Source organism: Mustela nigripes, chromosome 9 (assembly GCF_022355385.1).
Source record: "Mustela nigripes isolate SB6536 chromosome 9, MUSNIG.SB6536, whole genome shotgun sequence".
NCBI classification, from domain to species: Eukaryota; Metazoa; Chordata; class Mammalia; order Carnivora; family Mustelidae; genus Mustela; species Mustela nigripes.
In genome coordinates, this window is record NC_081565.1 from 81,391,419 (window position 1) to 81,415,887 (window position 24,469).

Here is a 24,469-nt window from a genome sequence, read left to right on the forward strand (position 1 = left end):
AATCTAGCTTGTTTTGGGCCACCAAGGGATACAGAGATTGGGTCAACAGTGACAGTCAACTGTGAGGCAGCTTGCCTGTAGGGGACAGCTAACTACTTATATTTGCATACACAGAGAACACGGAAAGGCGGAGGACATTATACTCAACACGGGCATCACACACATAATAACTTCTTCATGGCATCGTTAACATATATTAACTAATAATTATTTGTTGACATTACACCATCTTGAACCGCTGTTTGCACGGATGGAGGGGAACATTCCCGAGCAGTAGGTCCTAAGATAGTACCACTCTTCGTTTGCTTCTTTCCTAGTAGTTTTCATCTTATGAGTTTCACTTCCCTTTGATTAATAGAAGACCAGTTTGCATTCTCTTAAATTAGACTGAATAGCCAGGTAGTGGTGGTGATGCTCTCTAATCCAGGGAAGTCTGGGTCTAACTCCTGTCTCTGCCACGTACAAGCTGTGCTCCCTGAACACCACATGGAGCCTCCGGAAAGGCAATGCCAGCGTGATCAGGAACATGAGCGGCTGTGCGCCCTGCATGTGGGGACCCTGAACACGTCTGGAGGATCGAGGCTGTGTGATGACGGCAAACAACCCAGACCTGAACGCTTCACACGAAGAATGAGTTGACAGGGGAGTTTAAAAAAAAGAAAAAGGCAATCAAAGAAATGACAAAATGGGAAATATCCACAACTAGTCCTGCAGACAAAGGGCTGATCTCCCAATATAATGAGCTCCTATAAACAGCAAACTCAAAGACCAGAAAGTTAATTAAAAAAAAAAAGCCAAAGACATGACTACATACTTCACAGAAATGGAGGTATAAATAAGCAAAACATATACAAAGATGTTCAAACTTTATAACAAAATAATAAAATAATATATATTTGTACATTTACAATAATAAAATATATGCAATATATTTATAATATATAAATATCTATATATTAATATAAATATACAATGTATATGTTTTATATGTAATTTACAATATTATAATAAATTTATATAATATATAAATTTATATAATATATAAATAATATATAATATATAAAATTATAATAAATATATAAATTATAATATATAAAATATATAATATATAAATATATATTATATATACTATATATCATATTTAACATAATATATATTTATATATATATTATATAATATATAAATTCATAATAAAATAATTTTATTTCTATAAATATGTATGATTGATATGTATATATTAAATTTATAATCAAATACTTATATATTTATAATAAAATAAATGAAAATTAAGTGTCACTAAGGCTATAATACATAGGAGAGGGGCAAAATCCAAAATTTCGATAAAGTTAAAAAAAACTGGCACCCTGAAACATTATGGGTGGAGAGTAAGCTGCTATTTTTTTTTTTAAATGGGGGCCATTTTCACAACTTCTATCAAAATCGCGAACATATAGAACTGTATGGCCCAGCAAATGCATGCCTGTAATTTTTCCCACATGCACACCAGCATAGGTAGAAAACCACACACATCCATGGTTATTCATTCCAGCCTGGTTCGTAAGGACAGACGGTTGGAAGCCAACTAGCTTCGTCTCTCTCTGAAGACGTAGGTCAGATTGATGCCGTTCAGCCACACCCTGGACTACTACGCAGCTATTTAATTTGAGATTTATTACACAGTGACAGGGAAGAGCTTTAGGATAAATTCAGTGAAAGCAGCAGCAGGCCGAATACTGTGTGTGGCATCCACCATTTATATACAAAAAGAAAAAAAAATGTGGGCGATGCATGGATGTGCCTAAAAAGTCCTTCAGGGACTAGCAGACCCCTAGCCACAGCGATCGCCGGAGTGGGACACTGGGTTAAAAGGCCCGAGGACGAAATGAAAGGGACTTTTCACAGTGCTCCTTTGAAAAGCAGTGTGAGGATAAACCCTTCCCTAAAACAAAGAATCAGGATTCCTAAAGAGAGCGTGGGGTCTGCCTTCACGCAAAGAGCTGAGGGTCGACACGTGGGAAACCCAGCGGCATGAACACGAGTCCAGTGGTCAGGGACGAGTCCCACCTCCCGCTGGCTGTCCTCGCCAGAGCCGGGGGTGGGGGGGTGTCCATATAGAGACCGTGCCCAGCATCTACACTCACTCAGCAAAAATGACCTCTTCACAGTTTAAGATTTATATTATGTTCCTTCAGGGCATTTCGGGGGAAAAAAAAAGTTTTCCCGCCTTGACATAAAATCGAGGTTGTGGAAATTCCAGCTGTGAGGTTTTGAGCTGTGGTTCTAGATGTTCGGATCCCATGAGCTGATCAAATCTCAGCAATAAAAATTTGGAGGCTGATGTGGGATTTCGGACTTTACTCCATGAAGTAAGAACCAAAACAATGAAGCCAAATCAAAGTACTAAACTTGTCAAATTAAAAAAGAAAGGGTTCGTTAACTCCATGGAAGGATGGGAAAACTGTGGATAAAGAGCGGACTTTAGGGCGCCTGGTGGCTTAGTGGGTTGAGCCTCTGCCTTTGGCTCAGGTCACGATCTCAGGGTCCTGGGATCAAGCCCTGCATCAGGCTCTCTGCTCAGCAGAAAGCCTGCTTCCCCCTCTCTCTGCCTTTCTGCCTACTTGTGATCTCTGTCTCTCTCTCTTTCTCTGTGGCAAATAAATAAATAAAAATCTTAAAAAAAAAAAAAAAGAGCATACTTTATCTTGTCCTTTTCTCCTTCGTTTCAACCAAAAAAGCAGCTTGATATGGACCAGTCGCAGGCCCAGAAGGGGTGAAACCTCTTCTGAGGACAGTTCCACAATTAAGGCCAAAGCCACTGCTCCTCTTAAATTTAAAACTATGTGTTTCCTAATGATGATGGATGCTTAGAATTACACACTGCAGAAGCTTGCAGGGAGCGTTAGCCACCACCTGGCATTTTCCTCTTAGCAGATAAAAAAGTCCAAGTCCAGGGAGGGGAGGTAATGGCCTAAGCTGGTCAGGAACAAACCAGATCAGATTAGATTCACACCACACAGTGGAAAAGTCCGAAGTGAACAGGTATGCCTCAACTTGAACTTGATGTTCCTAGGCTCGTCTCCCTTTCCAGGATTCGGTTATACGTACCAGGGAACCCCTGGCCGCATACCCCAGCTCTTCTCCAGGAGGACTTCCCCCTGCAGGGTCAGGTGGGCAGAGCTGTACTTACAGAAGCTGGATCGGCCACGAGAACGTTCTCATTCTCATTTGTGTGCACTGTGAACACCTTCGCTTTGTGGTTTCACAGCCTGATCACCCAGTGCTACTTTTGGGGGCACCAGGAGGAGAGATCTGGTGTGAAGCAGGAGGGAGAGATTATTTCAGCACCTCTAGGGCACCTAAGGGGTCCAGTCTGGAAGCTAAGAGCCAGAGCTTTGGTATTTTTCCGCATTTTCTATTTGGTGAATTCATGACTGCAAACTACAACTGTCAGTAGTGGGTTTGGGGCCCGTTGGCCAAAGGACCGGGGTCCACAACTCCTGGGTGACAGATATGGTCATGGGATTATTGATGGGGAGAGGTCCCGTGGTCTGCCCTCTGTAAGCTGGAGACGCCAGACAGCTGGTCATGTAGTTCCAGCTCAGACTTGAAGGTCTGAGAACCAGGGCAGCCATGGTGTAAGCCCTGGTCCGAGCCGAAGGCCCCAGAGCCAGGAGAGCTGAAGTCTGAGGGCAGGAGAAGAGGCCTGCCCCACCCAGGAGGGGAGCGAACTTGCCCTTCCTCTACCTTTGGGTTCCACACAGGCCCTCAACAGACTGGTGAGGTGATCATGGGTCCTTTCCTGATCCAAACACAAATTTCCTCTGGAGAAGTCATCACACACACCCTCAGAAATAATGTTTTCCCAGCCACGAGGTGTCCCCTCGTCCAGCCAAGCCGAAGCATGAAATCCGTCATCTCAGCGAGCATGAGCGCCAGCAGCGGGCCGAGTGATGGGCGCGGATGGAACTGGAGAGACGAGCGGGGCTGGCGCAGCAGTCCGCTTGGACACGGGCCTCCAGGGTCCAGGAACCAGTAAATGCTGGCACCGACTCTTCCAACCGGACCTTTGTGAGTCAGGGTCCGGAGAAGCCGACTTTGGTGTCGTTCATTTCCTCTGCCGATTCAGCCAAGGGGAGTCCCTTAGGACTCTGGATATAACCAGTGAAACAGCAATCGGTCCCCTCTCTCATGAACTGGACAGTGCTCTTCAGTGCGAGAACAAAGCAAAACAAAGCCAAGGCCAGAGTCCTTGCTGGTGTCCCCCTCCCGCGAGCACTTCCCGCAGAGAGAGGCCTGTGCTGCCTCGTGCGAGGCCACACGGTCTTTTGTGGCCAGCGAGCTGACGACAGCCCAGTCCTTAAAAATCAGTAGCTGAACCATGAGAAACTATGGACTCTGCAAAACAATCTGAGGGTTTCGAAGGGGTGGGAGGTTGGGGGAACCAGGTGGTGGGTATTGGAGAGGGCATGGATTGCATGGAGCACTGGTGTGGTGCAAAAACAATGAATACTGTTACGCTGAAAATAAATTAAAAAAACAAAAACAAAAACAGTAGCTGAGAGCAGCTTCAAGTTCAAAGCCAAATAATGCATGGGGGGGGGGCTCTCATTTCCAGGAACACGTGATATCACTGGCTATTTAAATGCTAAAGCTCCCGACCAGTGGGTCCCGTCCAAGGAAACTGGTTTGCAAAACGATTTCAATGAAGTTAAAATGTTACGTAATATTCAGTACCTGCAAGAAACCTTTTATTTTGAACAAAAGGAGGGGTACGTACCTCCTGTTAAGAGGAAATCCTTTTTCTCCCTATCCCCACTACATAAATGCTGAACAAATATTTGAAGAGTTTGACCCGAAGGGACATCACACTCTTTGGCTTATCCAGGAAAGGCCACGTTCCCTCTTTAAAGCGGGGAGGACTCCTCTGGGGGCCTGGTGTGTCGTCCACGTGTCCGTAGGATGTGGTACAGAATGTGTGTCCCAGCTGGGGTTGCAGTCTTTTTAGAGGCCCTGGTGCAACCATTCAGACCTCCAGGTTATGGTGGGAAAGGGGTCACAGACAATATGTAAACGAGTGGACAGGGCTGGGTTCCGATGAAACTTTATTAGCAAAAAGGGGCAGGAAGGCAGGTTTGTCCCGTGGGCTGTAGTACGCTGACCCACGGGGTAACGGATGGGTTCTTGGATGAGTTTATGTCAACATTACTTGAATCGCAGGGACACTTGGCTCATCTATCAAAACTGTACCATCCAGCCCTGAAATCCGATGATGTTCCTGCGAACTGCTGACCAATATGTTTGTTTGCCATCTAGAAAACTGTCTCACCCTCACAGAAGCCCTGGCTAACTCTCCAACCAGTGAGCCTATCATACCTCCGGCCATTCACATAAATCCCCAAGAGTCAGACATCAAACCTACGGGCCATCTGCGCTCTGTGACGGTCCCGACAGCAAACTGAACTCCATTTTGTAAGCGAAGAGATTAGGATGCGGGACACATGCTTCAGGGAGATGATTATTCTCGAATATGGAAAGGTATATAACCTTCTACTGCCTGCTTCCAAGCCACATTTTCCCTCACAGGGAAGGCTGTGGTGGGGCCTCCTGGAGGGGCCAGAGGGAAGGACTCATGCTCCTTGTCAAGGGGCTGGAGAGACAGCTTTAGGCTGGTAATTCTGAGGCAAAAGCTGGATCCTTTTTCGGATTCAAAACAGCAGAAATCCTGCAACTGTGCTTTATTTACTGCCACAGTGTGAGGAAAACCCCAAACTCAGGAGCCAGCCATCTCCGAATCCGGATCCTGCCTTCGCCATTCATCGGCTGCACAGCCTTGGGTCAAGGTATTTACGGTCGGAGGGCCGTACCTACTTCCTACGTAAAGCGTTTTTTTTTTTTTTTTCTTTTGGTAAATGTGAAGAAAAAAAAAAAAAACCCAATAATTTAATACTATATGTTACATAAATATTATATCAAAACTATGGGTGGTTCATAGCTGGCCCTCATAAATTTTGCCTTTTTCCACCCCAGGCTCATGTTCACAAGGCAGAACATCACAGAACATCCTCTTGCTTCCTCATCTCATCTACACATGGAAATGGATCCACAACTTTGAGTTTCTGGAGTCTGGAGTCAAAAGATGAAGATCCGGTGACCACCCTCCTACTCATCTACTTTGATTCTGGAAGATCACGGAACCAGATCGTTGAAAGGGATTTTTTTTTTTAAGATTTTATTTATGTATTTGACAGGCAGAGATCACAAGTAGGCAGAGAGGCAGAGAGAGAGAGAGGAGGAAGTAGGCTCCCTGCAGAGCAGAGAGCCCGATGCAGGACTCGATCCCAGGACCCTGAGACCAAGATACGAGCTGAAGGCAGCGGCTTAACCCAATGAGCCACCCAGGCGCCCAAGGGATTTTATATCATCCCTCGAATCTCAAGTCCAGATCTTCTCCATCTACAAAGCGAAATCATCTGGAGGACAAATGCATAATGTCTAAAAATAACGCCAAGCCCCCCTTTAAAATAACTAAATAACTAACTAAATAAATATCACCGTTTGCTCTGTTGCTAAGGGAAACAGATCCTGCAGCTTCATGAGTAGTGAATTAGAACATCTCACGGCGCCCTAAGCAATTAGTTTCCTCTATGACCCAGATAGATTCCTTGCATTTCAGAGTCATCAGACACTTCAGAACGCTCAGCTGCTCTTAACCAGGGACAGTCCTGCCCAGCACCCTCCCCCGCACCAACTCTTGTCTCCAGGCAGGTGGAGAGAACTATGGGCAGGCAGGGAGGGAACTTTTTCTGGCAACTTTATTGAGGCATCACAGAGATATGATAAAGTACAGTCTGTTAATTTTCACAGGCATCTATATCCATGAAGCCATAGCCAGGGTCAAGGGATTGGATTTGCTCATCACTTTGTGGGGCATTTTGATTGCGAGAGTAACAAGGAGCTATGGCTGGCACGGCCGGGGGGGCGTGGGAAGGATCCTGAAATGATATACTTCAAATGTGACAGTGGGTTCTTCTAAAGAGGGTCAACCAGCTGTGACGTGGTCGCCAGGCAAGGTTTGGTGCTGCTATCCTGGCACAGAGAGTGAAGGTCAAAGACACAAATCCTGGGGGCGCCTGGATGGCCCTGTCAGTTAAGCACCTGCCTTCAGCTTGCATCATGATCTTGGGGTCCTGGGATCAAGCCCCATGTTGGGCTCCCTGCTCTGTGGGAAGTCTGCTTCTCTCTCTCCCTTGGCCCCTCCCCTGCTTGTGCGCTCCTTCAAATAAATAAATAAAATCTTAAAAAAAAAAAAAAAGACATAAATTCTAGGTATGGACAATGTTGGCTTTCCTACTCCTGGAGAAAAAGGTGAAAAACAACCTCATCTGTCTTCATCAGAAAATGCAGTATGCTTATAATAAATCATCCACGAATAAAAGAATTCATGGCCCCGAGAAAGTGCCTTCCATGCCTCTGAGGACCTATGTATGTGTTCCTTATCGGAAAGTATCTCCTAGAGTGTCCTCTATCATTTAGTTACTAAATAGATAGGATTTTGAAATTTTAGGTATTAGTTTAAAAATCATTTGGAGTTTTACTAGTTGCAAAAATCACGTAGTAACTCCAAGAACGAAATCTGGGAGCTACTGGAAAGGTTATCACTGTAACACGGGAAGTACCATGTTAGCTCAGTGGTTCTCAGTTCTGCGCGTAGAACCTTCTGGAAGGATTTTCTCGGTCCCACCCCCAAAGTTCCTGATTCAGCTGATCTGGGGTGGAGCCCAATAATACGCATTTCTAACAAGTTCAGGTGAGCCTAAGCTGCAGGTCTGGGGACCACCTGCTCGAGCCATGTTTTCCCCAGGGCCCTTCCACAGTTGCCTCTGTGGATCGGACACCACGGGGGATGGAGCACTTTCCCTTCTTCTCCACCCATCTGCAGCTGTAACTGCTCTCTGCACCCTGAGCTCACTGCCAGCCCCCCTCCCACAAAAGACCTCCGTTTCTCTTGTTCTTCGTAGCCAATGTAAAAAACCTCTGGTTGAAATGTCTAGGTAGAGGCCGGAACAGATCACAAGCACTTTTATAGCAATTATTAACCACAGATCATACCAAAAGATTCAGATAAACTCATGACATTCTGACTTTCTAGAGAAAAAATGTAGTTAATGCATACTTTCTGGGAATGCTAAACAGACTGTTATAAACAAACACACAGGGGCGCCTGGGTGGCTCAGGCGGTGAAGCATCTGCCTTTGGCTCAGGTCATGATCCCAGGGTCCTGGGTTCAAGTCCTGTGTTGGGCTCCATGCTCGGGAGTCTGCTTCTCCCTCTGCTGCTGCCCCTCCCCCTGTGCGTGCTCTCTCTCACTCTCCCGCTCAAATAAATCAATACAATCTTGTAAAAAAATAATAAAAAATAGTAAAAACCACTCAGGACAATTTCCAAATCCAGAAAGATCAACAGTGTCGTGAGCAAACAGGCCTCTATTTCAGGCCTTGGGTTGTCCATCTTCTGTCTGGAAATTAGTTCCGGGGGCTGCTAAGGACCCAAGGGAAATGAACTTCAAAAGTTCTGATAGTTCTGTATTTCATCCCACAGCATTTAAACCAAAACTAGGCTGTTTCAGTTCATGACCTACTGGTTTGATTTCCAGACAGCTGACACCTGGAGATACACACAAGTATCATTTCCCTGAAGACTTTTAAAAATATAACATAATGTAGACCCCGAGGGCCCGAGGGTCGCCCCAGCCATTCTCACCCAAGCCCAGTAATAAGTGATAACGAAAGCAGACTTATTTGAGAGAGAAATACTTAAAGTATAAACGTGCCTTACAAGTCAAACCTCCTTGCTCCAAAGACAAAATAAATGCCTTAAGCCCCCAAATCAAGTATCTGCATTTTTACTGGCTAGACCGTTCTCTTTGAAAAATCCCGTCAGCAGCGGTGACCTTTCCAATTCAATCATGATTACCTGTCTTCCTCTACTGAGCTGGTGCCAGGCTTTAAAACTTTATTTTGGTAAAGGCTACGCAACATAGGGCTACCATTTAAGCCGTGGGTAAGCGTACAGCTCTGTGGGATGCGGGCATTCACGCCGCGTTCAGCCACCACTACCATCTGCCTCACATTTATTTACTGTGTTGATCTCCCCACCCCCAAACACAATAAAACTGGAGGCAACACGCGTGGTTAACTGGGTGTTTTCCAAATATGGTGTCAAAATGGCAGAAGTCTCCAAAGTTCTCCGGAGGGAAACTAAGTCAAAGTCATCACAAGGGAAGAGCTAATGACTGAGCTCAGATATGAGGCCCAACTGTGGGCCCCCAGCCCGTCTTTGAAACTGGGGGGAGCATCCACCTGGCACCAGCTGCTGCTTCCACGACGCCCTCTTTGTCTGAACCCATGCAGACGCTGCTCCGTGAGCACCACACTCTTTCCTGCCGAATCTCAAAGTCTGTCTTCACACCATTTTCCAGTCATTACCGTGACTAATTACAAGTGGCCCATAGGACAGAACCTACCGCCCAGCTCCACGTAAAAAAAAAAAAAAAATGCAAGCCACCTGAGGCCAAAGAAAGTAGCCACGACTGGCACTGCTTCTGGGTCCACTAAAGGTCCAGCGTGGACACATATGCATGTGAAGGTATGAAAGCCTTCAACCAGGAGATGCCGCTCGGCAGGCTCTTTAGCAAATGGAAATGTTCTTACCTGGGCAGGAAGACGCTTTCCACTACGTAAAAGTCTTGCATGAGGACATCTCTATCGGGCTTGGAAGTGAGATTCCCCACTGTGTATCCTATTCCCAGCTGAATAGCACCTTTGATAGCAGATGATGCAGTCTGCAAAGAAAACAAAGGTCAGGGTTAACCTCCACGGTCGAGGTCTCATTCAGGGTCACAAGCAGCAATACCAGGAGAGTGAGGTCAGATGTTCTTTCTTGTCCCTAAGCAACGTGGAAGCTGGGTTTGGAAAGATAGGATGCTTCTTTTGATGCTTAGCCTAATTAACTGCAAACATTAAGGACCCTTTTTTTTTTTTTTAAGATTTTAGTTATTTATTTGACAGAGATCACAAGTAGGCAGAGAGGCAGGCAGAGAGAGGAGGGAAGCAGGCTCCCTGCTGAGCAGAGAACCCAATGCGGGGCTCGATCCCAGGACCCAGAGATCATGACCCGAGCTGAAGGCAGAGGCCCAACCCACTGAGCCACCCAGGCGCCCCAAGAACCCTTCTTGATACCAAATTATTTTTATGGTAATGTTTCCTACAGATATTTCTAAGGTCAGATTACAGTCCTAAATCCCCACCTCCCTTTTAGTAAGTACTTAGACATTTGTTAGGGCACTTTCAATCCATAGCATTATAATTTCTGCCAAAATAGATATGCTACAGTCACATTTTTTAAAAAAAAATCTGAAGTTCTATAACACACCGCTGAGTCAGGAAGAGTATTGTATCTTTATAACAAATGAGAGAACAAAGAGTAGTCTGAGTCTGTGAATGGCTTACTGGTGTTGTCACAGATCCATCAGCAAAACTTCTACACTGATCCGTGATCAAACATGGAGCACTGGAATGCCAGTATTTCCAATGTACCACTTTCCCAGCATCATTCCATAATTAAATTCACATAATATTAAATTGGGGAATACTGTGTGTACCTATATGTGCATATATACATATACGTACGTTTGTGTGTGCGCACAGTTTTAACCAACATAATAGGAGAAATAGCAGAATGACTCCATTTAGGCAAATGAGAAGGCATTCTTCAGCATGATTGTGAAAGTGTGGCCATTTCAGGCAAAGTCAACAAATGATGACTGAGGACCCAGCCCGGGGCTAGAGGTGGTTTGTTTGGGGTTCAGCTTTGGGTGACCGAGGATGACAGTGCTGTAGGAGAGGTCACCAATCTGGGAGGTGGGTGGAAAGGTTGTACAACATTAGCTTGGTTCTGCATCTCCTCTATGATCATGGAACAGTATCCCAACTGGTTGAGAAGGTCTGAGAGCCTCATGCATAGAGACAATTTTGAAGCCTTTAAGAATGGATTATCTCCATAATCAAGGAAATGTGGGGAGCAAGGATCAAACTCGAGGCCAACATCCATCAGTACTGACCAGCCTCTTGCACTACACAACTGGAAACAACCCTCTCCCCAAGGAGTCATCACTTGGCGGCTTGCTCACCTCACTGCGATCACATCGCCCCTCCTCTGAGGATAACTCCCCACCCTCAACCCAACAGGAGGAAGAAAAATGGCTTGTTTTTCCTTTCCCACATGCTCTTTACTTAAGATCCCAGGGCAGCAGGATGGCAAAAGACTTAGAACTCAAGCCTCTAGTGCAACTAGTGCTTCAAAAACAAAAAGTTTGCTATTTTAATTCTCCCTCTTAGCTCTGCAATGCCTCCAATTGGCATTGGTGACCTTTTGTACCAAGAGCTCTGACTTCTGAAGGCTGAAATGGATTTTCTTCATTTTAACCTCACATAAAAATTCAAAACGCCTTCCTTCCTCTAGCCATCACTCAGAGAAGTATGGCACAAGATACGACATCAGCCCTTTCCAGAGGACCCAACCCTCTGAAGTGTTCTGTTCCAGACCTATCAACAGAGTCATGTGCTTTCAAAGTGCTTGGTCCCTGCCATCGCCCACCCCCCTCGACTGTTCTCTGGAACTATCTGTATTTTTTTTAAATTTAAATTTGTTTTTTCAGTGTTCCAAGATTCATTATTTACACACCACACCCAGGGCTCCATGCAATACATGGAGTACACCACCATGCAATACATGGCTCCATGCAATTCACCACCAGGATCACCTAGTCCCCACCTCCCTCCTCTCCAAAACCCTCACTTTGTTTCTCAGAGTCCAAGAATACTTCATCTAGCAAGGCTGACATTCAAAATGGAAGGAGAGATAAAGAGCTTCCAAGACCAGATAGGTTTAAAAGAGTATGTCACCACCAAGCTGGCACTACAAGAATATTAAGGGGAGCTCTATAAAAGAAGAAAGAACCCAAGAATGACATAGAACAGAAATTTACAGAGACAATCTATAGAAACAAGGACTTCACAGGCAACATGATGTCAATAAAAATGTATCTTTCAATAATCACTCTCAATGTGAATGGCCTAAATGCTCCCATAAAATGGCACAGGGTTGCAGATTGGACAAAATGACAGGACCCGTCCATATGCTGTCTACAAGAGACACATTTGGAACCTAAAGATACATCCAGACTGAAAGCGAAGGGATGGAGAAGCATCCTTCATGCCACAGGCCTCAAAAAAAAAGCTGGGGTAGCAATTCTCATATTAGATAAACTAGATTTTAAACTAAAGACTGTAGTCAGAGATACAGAAGGACACTACATCATTCTTAAAGGGTCTATCCACCAAGAAGATCTAACAATTGTAAATATTTATGTCCCCATATGGGAGCAGCCAATACATAAGCCAAATATCAATCAAAATAAAGTCATATTGATATGAATACATTAATTATAGGGGATCTTAACATGCCACTCTCAGTAACAGACAGATCATCTAAGCAGAAAATCAATAAAGAAACAAGAGCATTGAATGACACATTGGTCCAGAGGGATCCCACTGATAAATACAGAACATTCTACCCTAAAACAACAGAATACTCATTCTTCTCAAGCGTACATGGAACTTTCTCCAGAATAGACCATATCCTGGGTCACAAGTCAGGGCTCAAACGATACCAAAAGATTGAGATTATTCCCTGCATATTCTCAGATCACAATGCTTTGAAACTGGAGCTCAACCACAAGAAAAAGTTTGGAAGGAATTCAAATACTTGGAAGCTATGACCACCTAGCTGTTTGGATCAACCAGGAAATCAAAGAAGAACTTAAACAATTCATAGAGACCAATGAGAATGAAGACACATCAGTCTAAAACCTATGTGATATGGCAAAGACAGTCCTAAGGGGGAATTACATAGCCATCCAAGTCTCACTAAAAAAAAAAAAATTTAAAAATCCCAAATACATCAGCTCTTTATAACATAAAGAACTGCAAAAATCAACAACAAATTAAGCCAACCCCATGCACAAGAAGGTAAATAATCAAGATTAGAGCAGAGACTGATGGGATAGAAACTAGAGATACAGTAGAACACATCAACAAAACTAGAAGCTGGTTCTTGGACGGAATCAGTAAGATCGATAAACCATTGGCCAAACTAATCCAAAAGAAAAGAGAGAGAACCCAAATTAATAAAATTATGAATGAAAGGGGAGAAATCACGACTAACACCAAGGAAATAGAAACAATCATCAGAAATTATTACCAACAGTTACATGCCAATAAGTAACCTAGAAGAAATGGATGCATTCCTGGAAACTTCCAAGACGGAAACAGGAAGGAACTGACAACCTGAATAGACCATTATCTAGCAATGAATTGAAGGAGTGATCAAATACCTCCTAAAAAACAAGAGCCCAGGACCTGACGGATTCCCTGGGGAATTCTACCAAACTTTCAAAGAAGAAATAATACCTGTTCTCTTGAAACCATTTCAAAAACATAAACAGAAGGGAAACTTCCAGTCTCTTTCTATGAAGCCACCCTGATCCCCAAACCAGGCAAATACCCCATCAAAAAGGAGAATTTCAGACCAAATGATGAACACGGATGCCAAGATTCTCAACAAGATCCTAGCTAATAGGCTCCAACAGCACATTAAAAAGATTATCCACCAAGATCAGGTAGGATTTATCCCTATGTTTCTACTTAACTCAGTCATCTAGCCCTCCCTGGGCTAGAACACCTGTCCTACAGATGGAGTACCCAATTCTCTGTCCGTTACCCTCCTCCCCGACCCCCAACAAGAGAAGGTGGCCAAAGCAGCAGGAGTCTACATCTGGTATTTTCGAACTTGAGAAAACATGAGAATCTCTGGGATACTTGTTACAACAGACGGAAGGCAAAACCACAGAAACCAAAAAGAGCCCCAGTTGCCAGGGGTTGGGGGAAGGGTTGCCAGGGGTTGGGGAAAGAAACAGAGAGCACAGAGGGTTTTCAGGACAGGGAAAATACTCTGTATGACACTGTAACAATGGCTACATGTCATTATATATGGGTCTAGCCCCACAGAACACCCAGCATCAGAAGTGAACCATAAAGGAAACCATGGACTTTGGGTAACTACGATGCGTCAATGCAAGTTCATCAACCATAGCAAATGCCCCACTGTGGTGGGGGATGGTGACAATGGGGAGGCTATGCATGTTGGGGGTGGTCAGGGAGCACAAAGAAAACCTCTGTACCTTCTCAATGTTTCTGTTCACCTACAACTACTCTAAAACAAATGGTCTTGAAAAAAAAAAAAGTCAGTGGGCATTGCAAACCAAATTCAAAACCTAGAACAGACGGATGGGTTACATTTCCAGGCTCTTCTGATTCTAGAGATCTGGGGTGAAGCTCAAGAATTTGCCCTTGCTCTAAGGAGCACTGGAAAACTCTTCCTCTTATGGCATAAGATTAAATTTTGAGTTACTGAAGGAATAAGATTTTGGAAAGGGCCCCGTTGATGTCCGTTTATGTTGAATCCCAAAACAGACTTGTGATCCTATTGCCTTCCCTTCGGACTCCTTAAAATTCAAGAGCTCAGATGGGAGAAACTACAAGTTGTAAAATAAGCTAATATTTTTTGGATCAACTCTTTGTGCCACACACTAGATAGACGACCATCACATTCACAAGCTACAGTACCCACGGCATGTACTTACAGTGTATTCAACTGAGTGGCAGACACTGTTCTAAGTGCTTTTGGTTACTTGAACTCTTTTATTCTCACAAGGACCCTATAAGCAGGTATTATAACCATCTCTATTTTACTGACTCAGGAAGGTTTAGTAACCTATAGTAGGTCACACAGCTAGAGAAGATGTGGGATTAGGACTCACACCTGGAAGCCACTAACTACACCGTGGCCTAAGACATCAAAATCTCTGAACTCCTATAATCCTTTCAAGGACCCAGAGAAGTACCAACAATCACATCCATCTTCCAGGTGGGGATTTAGGGCACAACAAGGTTAAGTGACTCGCCCCAGTCACATTGCTAGCGGGTGGTGTATCCTCGCTAGGAAGCCCATGTGGCTTCCGCAACTGCTTTTTTTTTTTTTTTTTTCCCCAAATGAGCCTAGAATCCAAGTCAGAAGTTCCCTTTCAAGTCTAGCTGTCTGACCTCAGCAAAGGAAGTAGCTCGGTGGGAGCCATTCCTTTTGATAGAATAGGGATAAAACAAGTTTATTTTGCTTCTAGTCCTACACAGCCAAGAGGAAGCCGAGGCAAAGCTGTAAACTGCTTGGTAAACCAGTATAAAGGCTGGTTAATGTCACTTGTTAATGAGGTGCTCCCAGGGGACATGAGGCATGGTGACAGGCGGTGTTGGCGTGTTTTCTGACACAGCCACGCTTGGGCAAGTTATGAAACAAAAATGCTAGCTGGAGTGTCTCTGGTTAGCGGATGAATAAAGTGCAATGCTGAGGAAGGACCTTCTGTGTACAGTGCTGGCAGGAGCTCTTTCCCTGCCCAGTCTGAGCCACAGCCCTTCTTCCTTCTGTGGGGACAGCCACCAAGAGACCAGTGAACTAGTAACAGGTGGACGGCTTCACAGACACCCAGCCTCTCCTGTCTTCTCAGTAAGACTTTGCGCACGTTCTAAAAGCACTGGGACGTGACCGTCTTTCCCTTCCAGCTCCAACGGGGACCTCTGACTCCTTCAAAACATACAGTTCTAGATTTCAGAACACAGCGAAACAGGCTATTTTTATTCCAGGACTTTGCATGGGCTAAATGGCAGCAACACGTTGCCTGGAAACTAGGAAAACCTCTCAGAAAGAACCAGAGAACATCACAAAAAAGCAAACCGCCGACACCTAGTTTCATAGCCCCTCTTTCCTAACCCAAACCAGAGCACGGATAAGGGTAATACAAAGAGGAAAAATGAACGTGAGCTGGCGTTTGTGTAATAGGTTCTATTTTCCAACGCACTATCTCTTAATCATCGTGTTTGATCCTCACAGGCAGGATCAAATTGTTATGCCATCAAATATTGTTAGGCAGGTAGGGAGGGTTTATTTATAAAGCCCATTTTTTAAAAAAGATTTTATTTATTTGACAGACAGAGATCACAAGCAGGCAGAGAGACGGGCAGAGAGACGGGCAGAGAGGGGGAAGCAGCTTCCTGCTGAGCAGAGAGCCCGATGTGGGGCTCGATCCCAGGACCCTGGGATCATGACCTGAGCTGAAGGCAGAGGCTTTAACCCACTGAGCCCCCCAGGTGCCCCTAAAGCCCATTTTATATGGGGGCACCTGGCGGCTCAGTGGGCTAAGCATCCGACTCTTGGTTTTGGCTCATTTCACAATCTCAGGGTCCTGAGATCAAGTCCCATGTCGGGCTCCGCACTAGGATGGGAATCTGCTTGTCCCTCTCTCTCTGCTCCTCCCCCACACCTGTCCTGTCGCTCTCTGGAATAAATAAATAAAATCATTAAGAAAAATAAAGCTCGTTTCACAGATGAAGACACGGCAGTTCGGGGAGATTCACTGCACCTAAACGTCTCGGCAGGTGTGTGGAAGAGCCAGGAATGACCCTGTGTCCTCCGAGGCCCCTGGGTCAGCACTCCCCGCACATGGCTGCGTGTGCCTGAGTTTCTCCGCTGGAGACGGATCTGACCGAAGCTGGAAGTGCAGGCACCAGGAGCGCATCACGATGACAGGAACAGCACAAGTGAACATCTACGGAAAACTACAGTCAGGGGAGTAGCGATTGCGACAACAGTAAGATTTAAAGGAAATGACACTGGCTACAGGATATAGCTTTCTTCAGCACATTGTCTAAGAAACCTGATCACTTAATGGGCCACCTGATGTCACCGGCTTGAAGAGGAAGTATGAAAACATTTCATGTCCGCAGCATTTTTCCCTCCAAGGCATTCTGATGAACTAATTATGGGATTAGAGCCAACAGAGATGAGGCCACAGTGATTTTTATCCGAAGGACAGATCTCATGGTGTCACCACCTTGCCTGAAATCCTTAATGGGGTTCCTGGTGTCCTCACTGCAGGGTTGAGTCCAAATCCTTTAGCTTGACCCGGAAGCAGTCTGATAGCATATTCCCTCCTGACCTCCACGGACCTCCTGCATCCTGATATAAAAAGAGATTCCCACCCCCACCCCCACCCCCAACACTGACACACACACACACACACTCTCTCTCTCTCTCTCTCTCCTCTGACCAAGCTGACCTTCCAGGTCTGTGAACCCCTAACAAACACATAAGACATTTTCTACTTGTGTGCATTTTTCCCAAGGAAGGGGTCCAACACACTCTCTTTTTTTCAGAATGTCTGTTTTTCCAAAACCACACACAGATCTAGAGTCTAATTCTGAATTAGAGATGTTCACCGACAAGGTGCCTTACATTAAGCCATAAACACCCCGTTCCATAACACCCCTTCATCGTGAGAAGAGGCAATTCCTGTCCAACAATTCTTGTCCCCGACCCTAAGTCCAGGGTACCACCCCGCCCCCACCCCAGTGCTGTCTCTGAACCTATACTCAACGACAGAGGCCTAAGACTCTTCTTTGTGCCGGTGATATAACTAAGGGAAAAGAAAGACAGATAGCATGACACGGGTCCTGGACTACAGACATGGGGAAGTCTGTAGGTGGGCAACGCAAAGCCTTCTGAGACGCAGTGGGGCCACCTCTCACCTCCAGATCACTCAAACCCTCTCTCCATCCCCTTTCTGTCCGTTTCCTACGGCCATAGCAGCAAAGGGAGTCCAGGGGAGTCTCCCCTCTCCAAAGATCGGTAACTGGATGGTACGCGCCAAGTCCCATTTCCATGTAAGCGACCCACGTACATGGTCTAGGGATCAGGGTGGAGCCGACTGTGAGGGCCCCGTTATTCTGCAGATCATTCTCTGTTACTTCAAGCCTGACTCTGGCATTTTCTCTGCAGATGCCACAGGCAAAGACAGAAGCTCCCTCAGAACTCCATTCAGTCAGATGCTGTTCCTCCACTTGACAAAGGTCTGAGAATTTCCTGTCCCCAAGCAACGGGACACGGGCAGAGACCCGAAAGGTGAGAACGTCCAGTCCGCAGGCTGGCTGGGGGCCCCGCGTGGGCCAGGTGCTCTCCTACATGTGGGGGACACATGAGTAGCCTGGCCAGAGTCCTGGCCCTCAAGGGACTGAGACTCCCGTGAGGAGGTCCGGGGAACGGATTCAGGGACTCGAAAGCAGACCATCGGCGTACACCGCAGTGGGCCGCAGGGAAGGTGCCAGAACTAGAGGCTCCAGATCTGGGACCTACAGGCCATGCTAAAGGTTTCTCTGTTTTGATAAGGAAACAGCATCCTAATTTGAAAAGGATCGTTCCAGCTGCCCAGCGGAGGGAAAGGAGTTGGGGGACTATTATCCTGGTTCACGGAGATGAAAAGATAGACAAGATGAATGGGAGAGGTGTTAGGAGGAGTTAGGACTTCTCAGGAGCCAGAAACCAGGGTGAGCAAAGTACTGCCAAGTCGTGGTGTTTCTCTACAAGAGCAGAGAGGACAGAGGTTGCTCGGCTGACGTGAGGAGGCTGAGATGGAACATTTTTCTTGGGGAAGCTCAAGGCTTCCATCCGGGATGCCAACAAGACTCCAGTCAGAGATGTTAAGATACAAGTCCGGAGCTTAGAATAGAGGTTTGGGCTGAAAATTGGAATCTGAGTGTTTCTGGCATATAAAGGTTATTGAAAACCAAGGAGCCAGATGAGTTCTAGAAGGATCCTGAGCCTGGTGAAACATTTAGGGACTAGACAGGAAGCAGAACCTCTGGTGGTGACGTAGGAGTGACCGCAGACGTGGGAAGAAAATCAGGAAAACATGGTGTTAGAGAAACCGAGAAAAGAGAATTTGAAGGAGTGACAAAAATCCCAACCAAGTGGCTGATAGGAATGTTACAACTTGCTGGGACATCAAAAACTGTGGGTTAAAGTCTCTGTTCTTTTGTCTCTCGTATCACTGATTCCTAAGTAAGTCCAAGTCCGGATCTTGAACGCTTGACACAATTAATCGATAAACTCCAGTCAGATTATGTCATCCTCTAAACCATATTTTTAAAAGGTGCTTTTAACTTTGAAAAATAAAATGTTAGCTTAAAAAGGCAAGGTACAAAATACATAGAATGAAATTTGACAATGACTGCATATGCGTCCCCAGAGGAAAACAGGACAGGAAGGAAATATATCGAACAGTATGATTATTTCTGGGTGGTGGAATGCTAGGTGATTTGTACTTTTAAGCCTTATTTTTCTTGAATTTTCTAAGTTTTCTGTTACATGTAGGAAAAGAAATGTCCTTCAATCAAGATACTGTTACTGTGTTTATAAATACATTTAAAGGGATGATTTTAAATATCTACATATATACACACATACATTCATGGTTGGAATCTGCTCATTCTTTAAATCTCATTTTGTTCAGGTCAAGGTCTCACTGCTAGAAACCTATGTAACTGCTACACTCTCATGAAACGTAATCAAAATCAACTTTATTTTTGTCTCCCATTGTCTCTCTAAATTTATTCTGGGGCTAGATCTTCCCCTGACCTAGGAGGAAATTTAGGGCAGGTCTAGGACCCTTCTAGGGACTCCCAGAATCAAAGGTCCTCTGTTTCACAGTGCACCTTCTTCTCCTTTTTTTTTTGTTTTAAAGATTTTATTTATTTGAAAGAGATCACAAGTAGGCGGAGAGGCAGGCAGAGAGAGAGAGAGAGGAGGAAGCGGGCTCCCCGCTAAGCAGAGAGCCCGATGTGGGGCTCCATCCCAGGACCCCAGGATCATGATCTGAGCTGAAGACAGAGGCCTAAACCCACGAAGCCACCCAGGCTCCCCTCACAGTGCACCTTCTAACCACTGTTCTCTCCGTGCAGTCTCTGTTTACATGGCAGCTAGACACGGTGACTCCCTTCTCCCAGTAGGTGTGGTTTTATAAATGACTTTTGCGGTATTCTGTTACTTTTCCTGTTGGAAACCACTTTTCTGATATAATTTCTGCAGCCTTCTACATTTTTGAGAATAAGAACACTGGAGATATTGACTAAGAATAATCACGTCCTCCCCTGTGCCTACACAGACCTTCCAGGTGGTAAAATGACCTCTTAACAAGGTCATTTTGACATAGTGGGCACTAAGCAACCTTGTCAGATGCCCAAGGCAGATTCATTTTGTATTTAATTTTCTATTATTACTAAGCAGCCTTTTAACAGAATCCTTGTGTATCCATGGGGTGGGAGGAAGGTTTGATTCTCGAAATGTGATGGAAAAGGCAAGGTGTTTCATGTTCCATGGTTTCTTTCAAATGATCTCTACCTTATTTATATGGTTGGCAGTGAAGCATTCTCTTGTTGGAATGGAAAAGCATATTAAGCAAACACTTCTCATCAACAGAAAAATAGTGTACTCTTAAGGTATTCAGCAGTGGTAAATTACAAGCACTTAATTGCCCTTAAAGAGATACGCCACCAACTGCAGATGAAATTTCTGATTTAGCAGAGAATAGCATTATGAATGCTGCCGAAGTAATCCTTCCAAAACATTACAGTGGACACTGAGATATTCATCGTCAGTGTGACCCAGGAGCATGACCTTAACATATATACATACTATGGAAGAAAGTTTCATTTGTTTGTAAATTCGAATAAAAATATTATTGGGGTGCCTGGGTGGCTCAGTTGGTTAAGCAGCCAGCGCCCGATTTCAGCTGAGATGGTGACCTGAGGGTCGTGAGATCGAGCCCCGTGTTAGGCTCCGTGCTCAGCAGGGAAACCGCTTTTTCTCTTCCTCTGCGCCTCCCCTGCTTTTGTGCTCTCTCTAAAATAAATAAATAAATGAATTTTTAAAGATATATTTATTTGATACAAATACATGTTTTGACTCAAAAGCTAGAAATAAAAAGGGATTCATTTCTCACCTGCCTGGAACCAACAGAAACCAAGTTCCACCCGGTCTTAGAGGATTCTGATTCCTGTGAGGGAGCTGTTGATTTTAAAGGTGAAATGCTACATCGGTGCCCAGCCCTGCTTTGGGGGGAACAACACAGAGCTAATGGAGGGTGACATTAATTGTCTGAAGTACCTATCTGCCCTTCTTACTGAGCAGCTATTCTCAATGAGGGTTGATTTTGTCCCTTACAGGACATCTGCCATTGTCCAGAGACAACTTTGGCGGTTATAACTGGGGAGGGCCACTGACATCTTTTGGACAGAAGCCAGGGATGCTGCTAATATCCTACAATGCACAGCAAAGCCCCATCAACAAAGAATCATCCATCCCCAAACATCAACAGTGCCTGATGTTAAGAAACCCTATGACACATTAATAGACACTTTAGCTGGGTACTTTGCCTGCTTCTCTTGCAGCTAAGTATAGTCACGTGACCAATTTAAGGTCCCTGTGCTGTGCGAGGAAATGATGGGTCCAGCTCCCAGGTCATGGGGTTAAGAGGCTGGGGATGTGATGGCTGGAGATGAAGGAGCCCTCCTGGATCCCATCTAGAAGCTGAAGGTTGAGGACGACAGCAAAACAAGACAGAAACTGGGACCCCTGATGACTTCGCAGAGCAAGTCAATCACCCTCTATTGCTACGCGTGTGTGAAACACACTTCGCCATACTGGAAGCTACAGTTACCACAGTTCTTGCTTTGGTCCATCATTGAACTTGCGTTTCCAGTGCCTGTGAACTCAGGAGCAAATATTCTTTACCTGAAAAGTGATACAGACTCCAAAAGGTCTCAAAGTGAAAGAGAAATGTCTACATAGCACTGCTGAATTAAAAAGAAACTGTAACCCATGCCCATTGAGAACAAGTCAAATAACAACTACAGAAAGTAAAACAGGGAGCCTGCGACCCCGAGGCCGAGGGGCCAACCATGGCCAAAAACCTTGCCCAGATCATCGGGATATGGGTGTGCAGGTGGTGGGCACTCTGCCTGGGTCCTGCGAGAGGAGATTACAGAACTACAAGGTGAAGGGTAACTCTGAAGATGGCTTCTTCTACCTGTGGTCAAAGGTGGTCCACGACAGGGAGCACCTGCGGAGGAGCTCAGAAACCAGGTCCAGGATGACAGAAAGAGGAGGAGCACAGAGAAGTCAGCAGATGCCCCAAAATGTGATGGGTCAGCTCCTCCCACCACACCCCACCTGCCACCTCCAATGTATAGCTTGGTAATACATGTCTTTTCTGCATTTTGCTCTTTAGAAAAAAAGAGATTTTGATTGGGATGGCATTGAAAGTATAGATTGCTCTGGGCAGCACAGACATTCAAAATCCTAGAGGAGAACATAAGCAGTAACCCCTTCGACATCAGCCACAGCAACTTCTTTCAAGACTTGTCTCCAAAGGCCAGGGAAACAAAAGCAAAAATGAACTTTTGGGACTTCATCAAGATCTGCACAGCAAAGGAAACAGTCAACAAAACAAAGAGGCAACCCACGGAATGGGAGAAGATATTCGCAAATGACACTACGAAGGGCTGATATCCAAGATCTATAAAGAACTCCTCAAACTCAACACCCAAAAAAACAGATAATCATGTCAAAAAATGGGCAGAAGACATGAAAAGACACTTCTCCAAAGAAGACATACAAATGGCTGACAGACACATGAAAAAATGTCCATCATCATCAGCCATCAGGGAGATTCGAATCAAATCCACATTGAGATACCACCTGACACCAGTTAGAATGGTCAAAATTAACAAGACAGTAAACAACATGTGTTGGAGAGGATGTGGAGAAAGGGGAACCCTCTTACACTGTTGGTGGGAATGTAAGCTGGTGCAGCCTCTTTGGAAAATAGTGTGCAGATTCCTTAAGAAATTAAAAATAGAGCTTCCCTATGACCTTGCAATTGCACTACTGGTATTTACCCTGAAGATACAGATATAGTGAAAAGAAGGGCCATCACAGTGAGGAAGTGACAAAGCTGGCCCTTACAGGCAAGTCCATGTTCACAACTGTCATAGCCAATGTCATCACTGGACACAGCAATACACAGACGCCAACTCTGCCAGTTGATTTAGCACAGGCCCCGCTTAAATTCTGTGGCTGGTCTAACTACCACAGAATTCACTTGGCTTCGTGGGACTATTCGCAGCCCAAACCAAGCCAACTTCTATTCCTTTGCGTTCTCCATTGACCGGCAAACCATGGGTTTGGAAGGTGTGGAAGTGGGTCAGGGCCAAGCCTCACACCTAGAGAGTCCCCGGCAGATATTTTTAGAGAACCCCGCCAGGTCAGGTGCACAGAAACATGTAGCTTGGCAGTAAGCTGAGAGGCATCCTAGGTGGGGCCAGAGTGGAAGGGTTTCAGTACGATGTCGCCATTTTGGAATCTTTACAAAAGGCATGAGCATTTAGGCTGGTCTACTGGCTTTAGCTACAACAGGTGCAGCACAGGCAACCAAGCCCTCCCCACCAGAGGACCCACCAAAGGACACCCTTCAGTGCTGTCGCTCTCTTAGCCATCCTTGCTGGACTTACATTATTCCCACCTATTTGAGAAGCCACTACCCCTAGCCCTGCCCCTGGCCTCCTGTCCTCCCAAAGCTCTTGCTGTGTAAGAAGACAGATGGACAGACAGACAGGCACGCGCACGCGTGCGCACACACACACACACAGCTGTTGTTGCTATTTTAAGGATTGGGGGGAGGGCTACTTACAACTCCTTCAAGGAAGCTAAAGGCTTGTAGGAGAACTCACTGTACTTCCGCAAACCCAGGCCGCAAATAAGATCTTATCTCTCTTTCATGACCTACCCCAAGACCTCGCCAAACGTTCCTCTTCCCTCCACCCGGCGGCCTCTGCAGTTATCGAAAGAAGATTGTATTTAGCTGAGGAGGAGAAATAACCCAGTGCCTGGCTCTGACAGTGTGGGCAGAACCCTTGGTTACTATTCTGCGGTTAATTAATTCCGACGTGCATTCTTTGACGTTGTAACACAGGAAGGCTTGACTGCTACCCATTTGCCCCCGTAAGAAGAAACAAAGCCAGAAACGAAACTTCTTACGGGGGCAGGGATCCCTGCATTTATTTATTTATTTTCCCCATGTGTGTTAAGATTTGTAAGAGTCCCTTCACTTTTTAAAATAGCGAAGTTTTTTAATCTTTGAAAAAAAAATAGATAAAATGTGGGAAATGACTAATGATACAGAAGCAGGCCTAAAAGAAAGAAAACTAGCTTGCTTTCTCCCTTCGAGGGTCCCTCACTTTGGTTTTTCTTCTTTGTAGTTTAACTTTCAAGATAAACTCTGTACATGGGCCAGGGGGAATTTTGTAAGTACACACATCTCCCGTCTATCCTATAACAGATGACAGCATAATCTACACAGAACATAGATCCTACACGTGTCAGAGGAATCAACAACATCTATGAAAGA

The 24,469-nt window shown here is 45.2% G+C and overlaps 1 protein-coding gene across 4 annotated transcripts in view; it reads right to left on the reverse strand.

Annotated features, from left to right (window-relative positions):
* PIP5K1B (phosphatidylinositol-4-phosphate 5-kinase type 1 beta) overlaps positions 1-24,469 on the reverse strand; it is a 290,745-nt gene that overhangs the window by 122,343 nt on the left and 143,933 nt on the right. For all 4 annotated transcript variants that reach the window (XM_059411911.1, XM_059411909.1, XM_059411910.1 and 1 more), the window contains one exon: positions 9,711-9,841. In XM_059411911.1, coding sequence (XP_059267894.1) covers positions 9,711-9,841 — 131 coding nt within the window. The remainder of the gene's footprint in view (positions 1-9,710; positions 9,842-24,469) is intronic.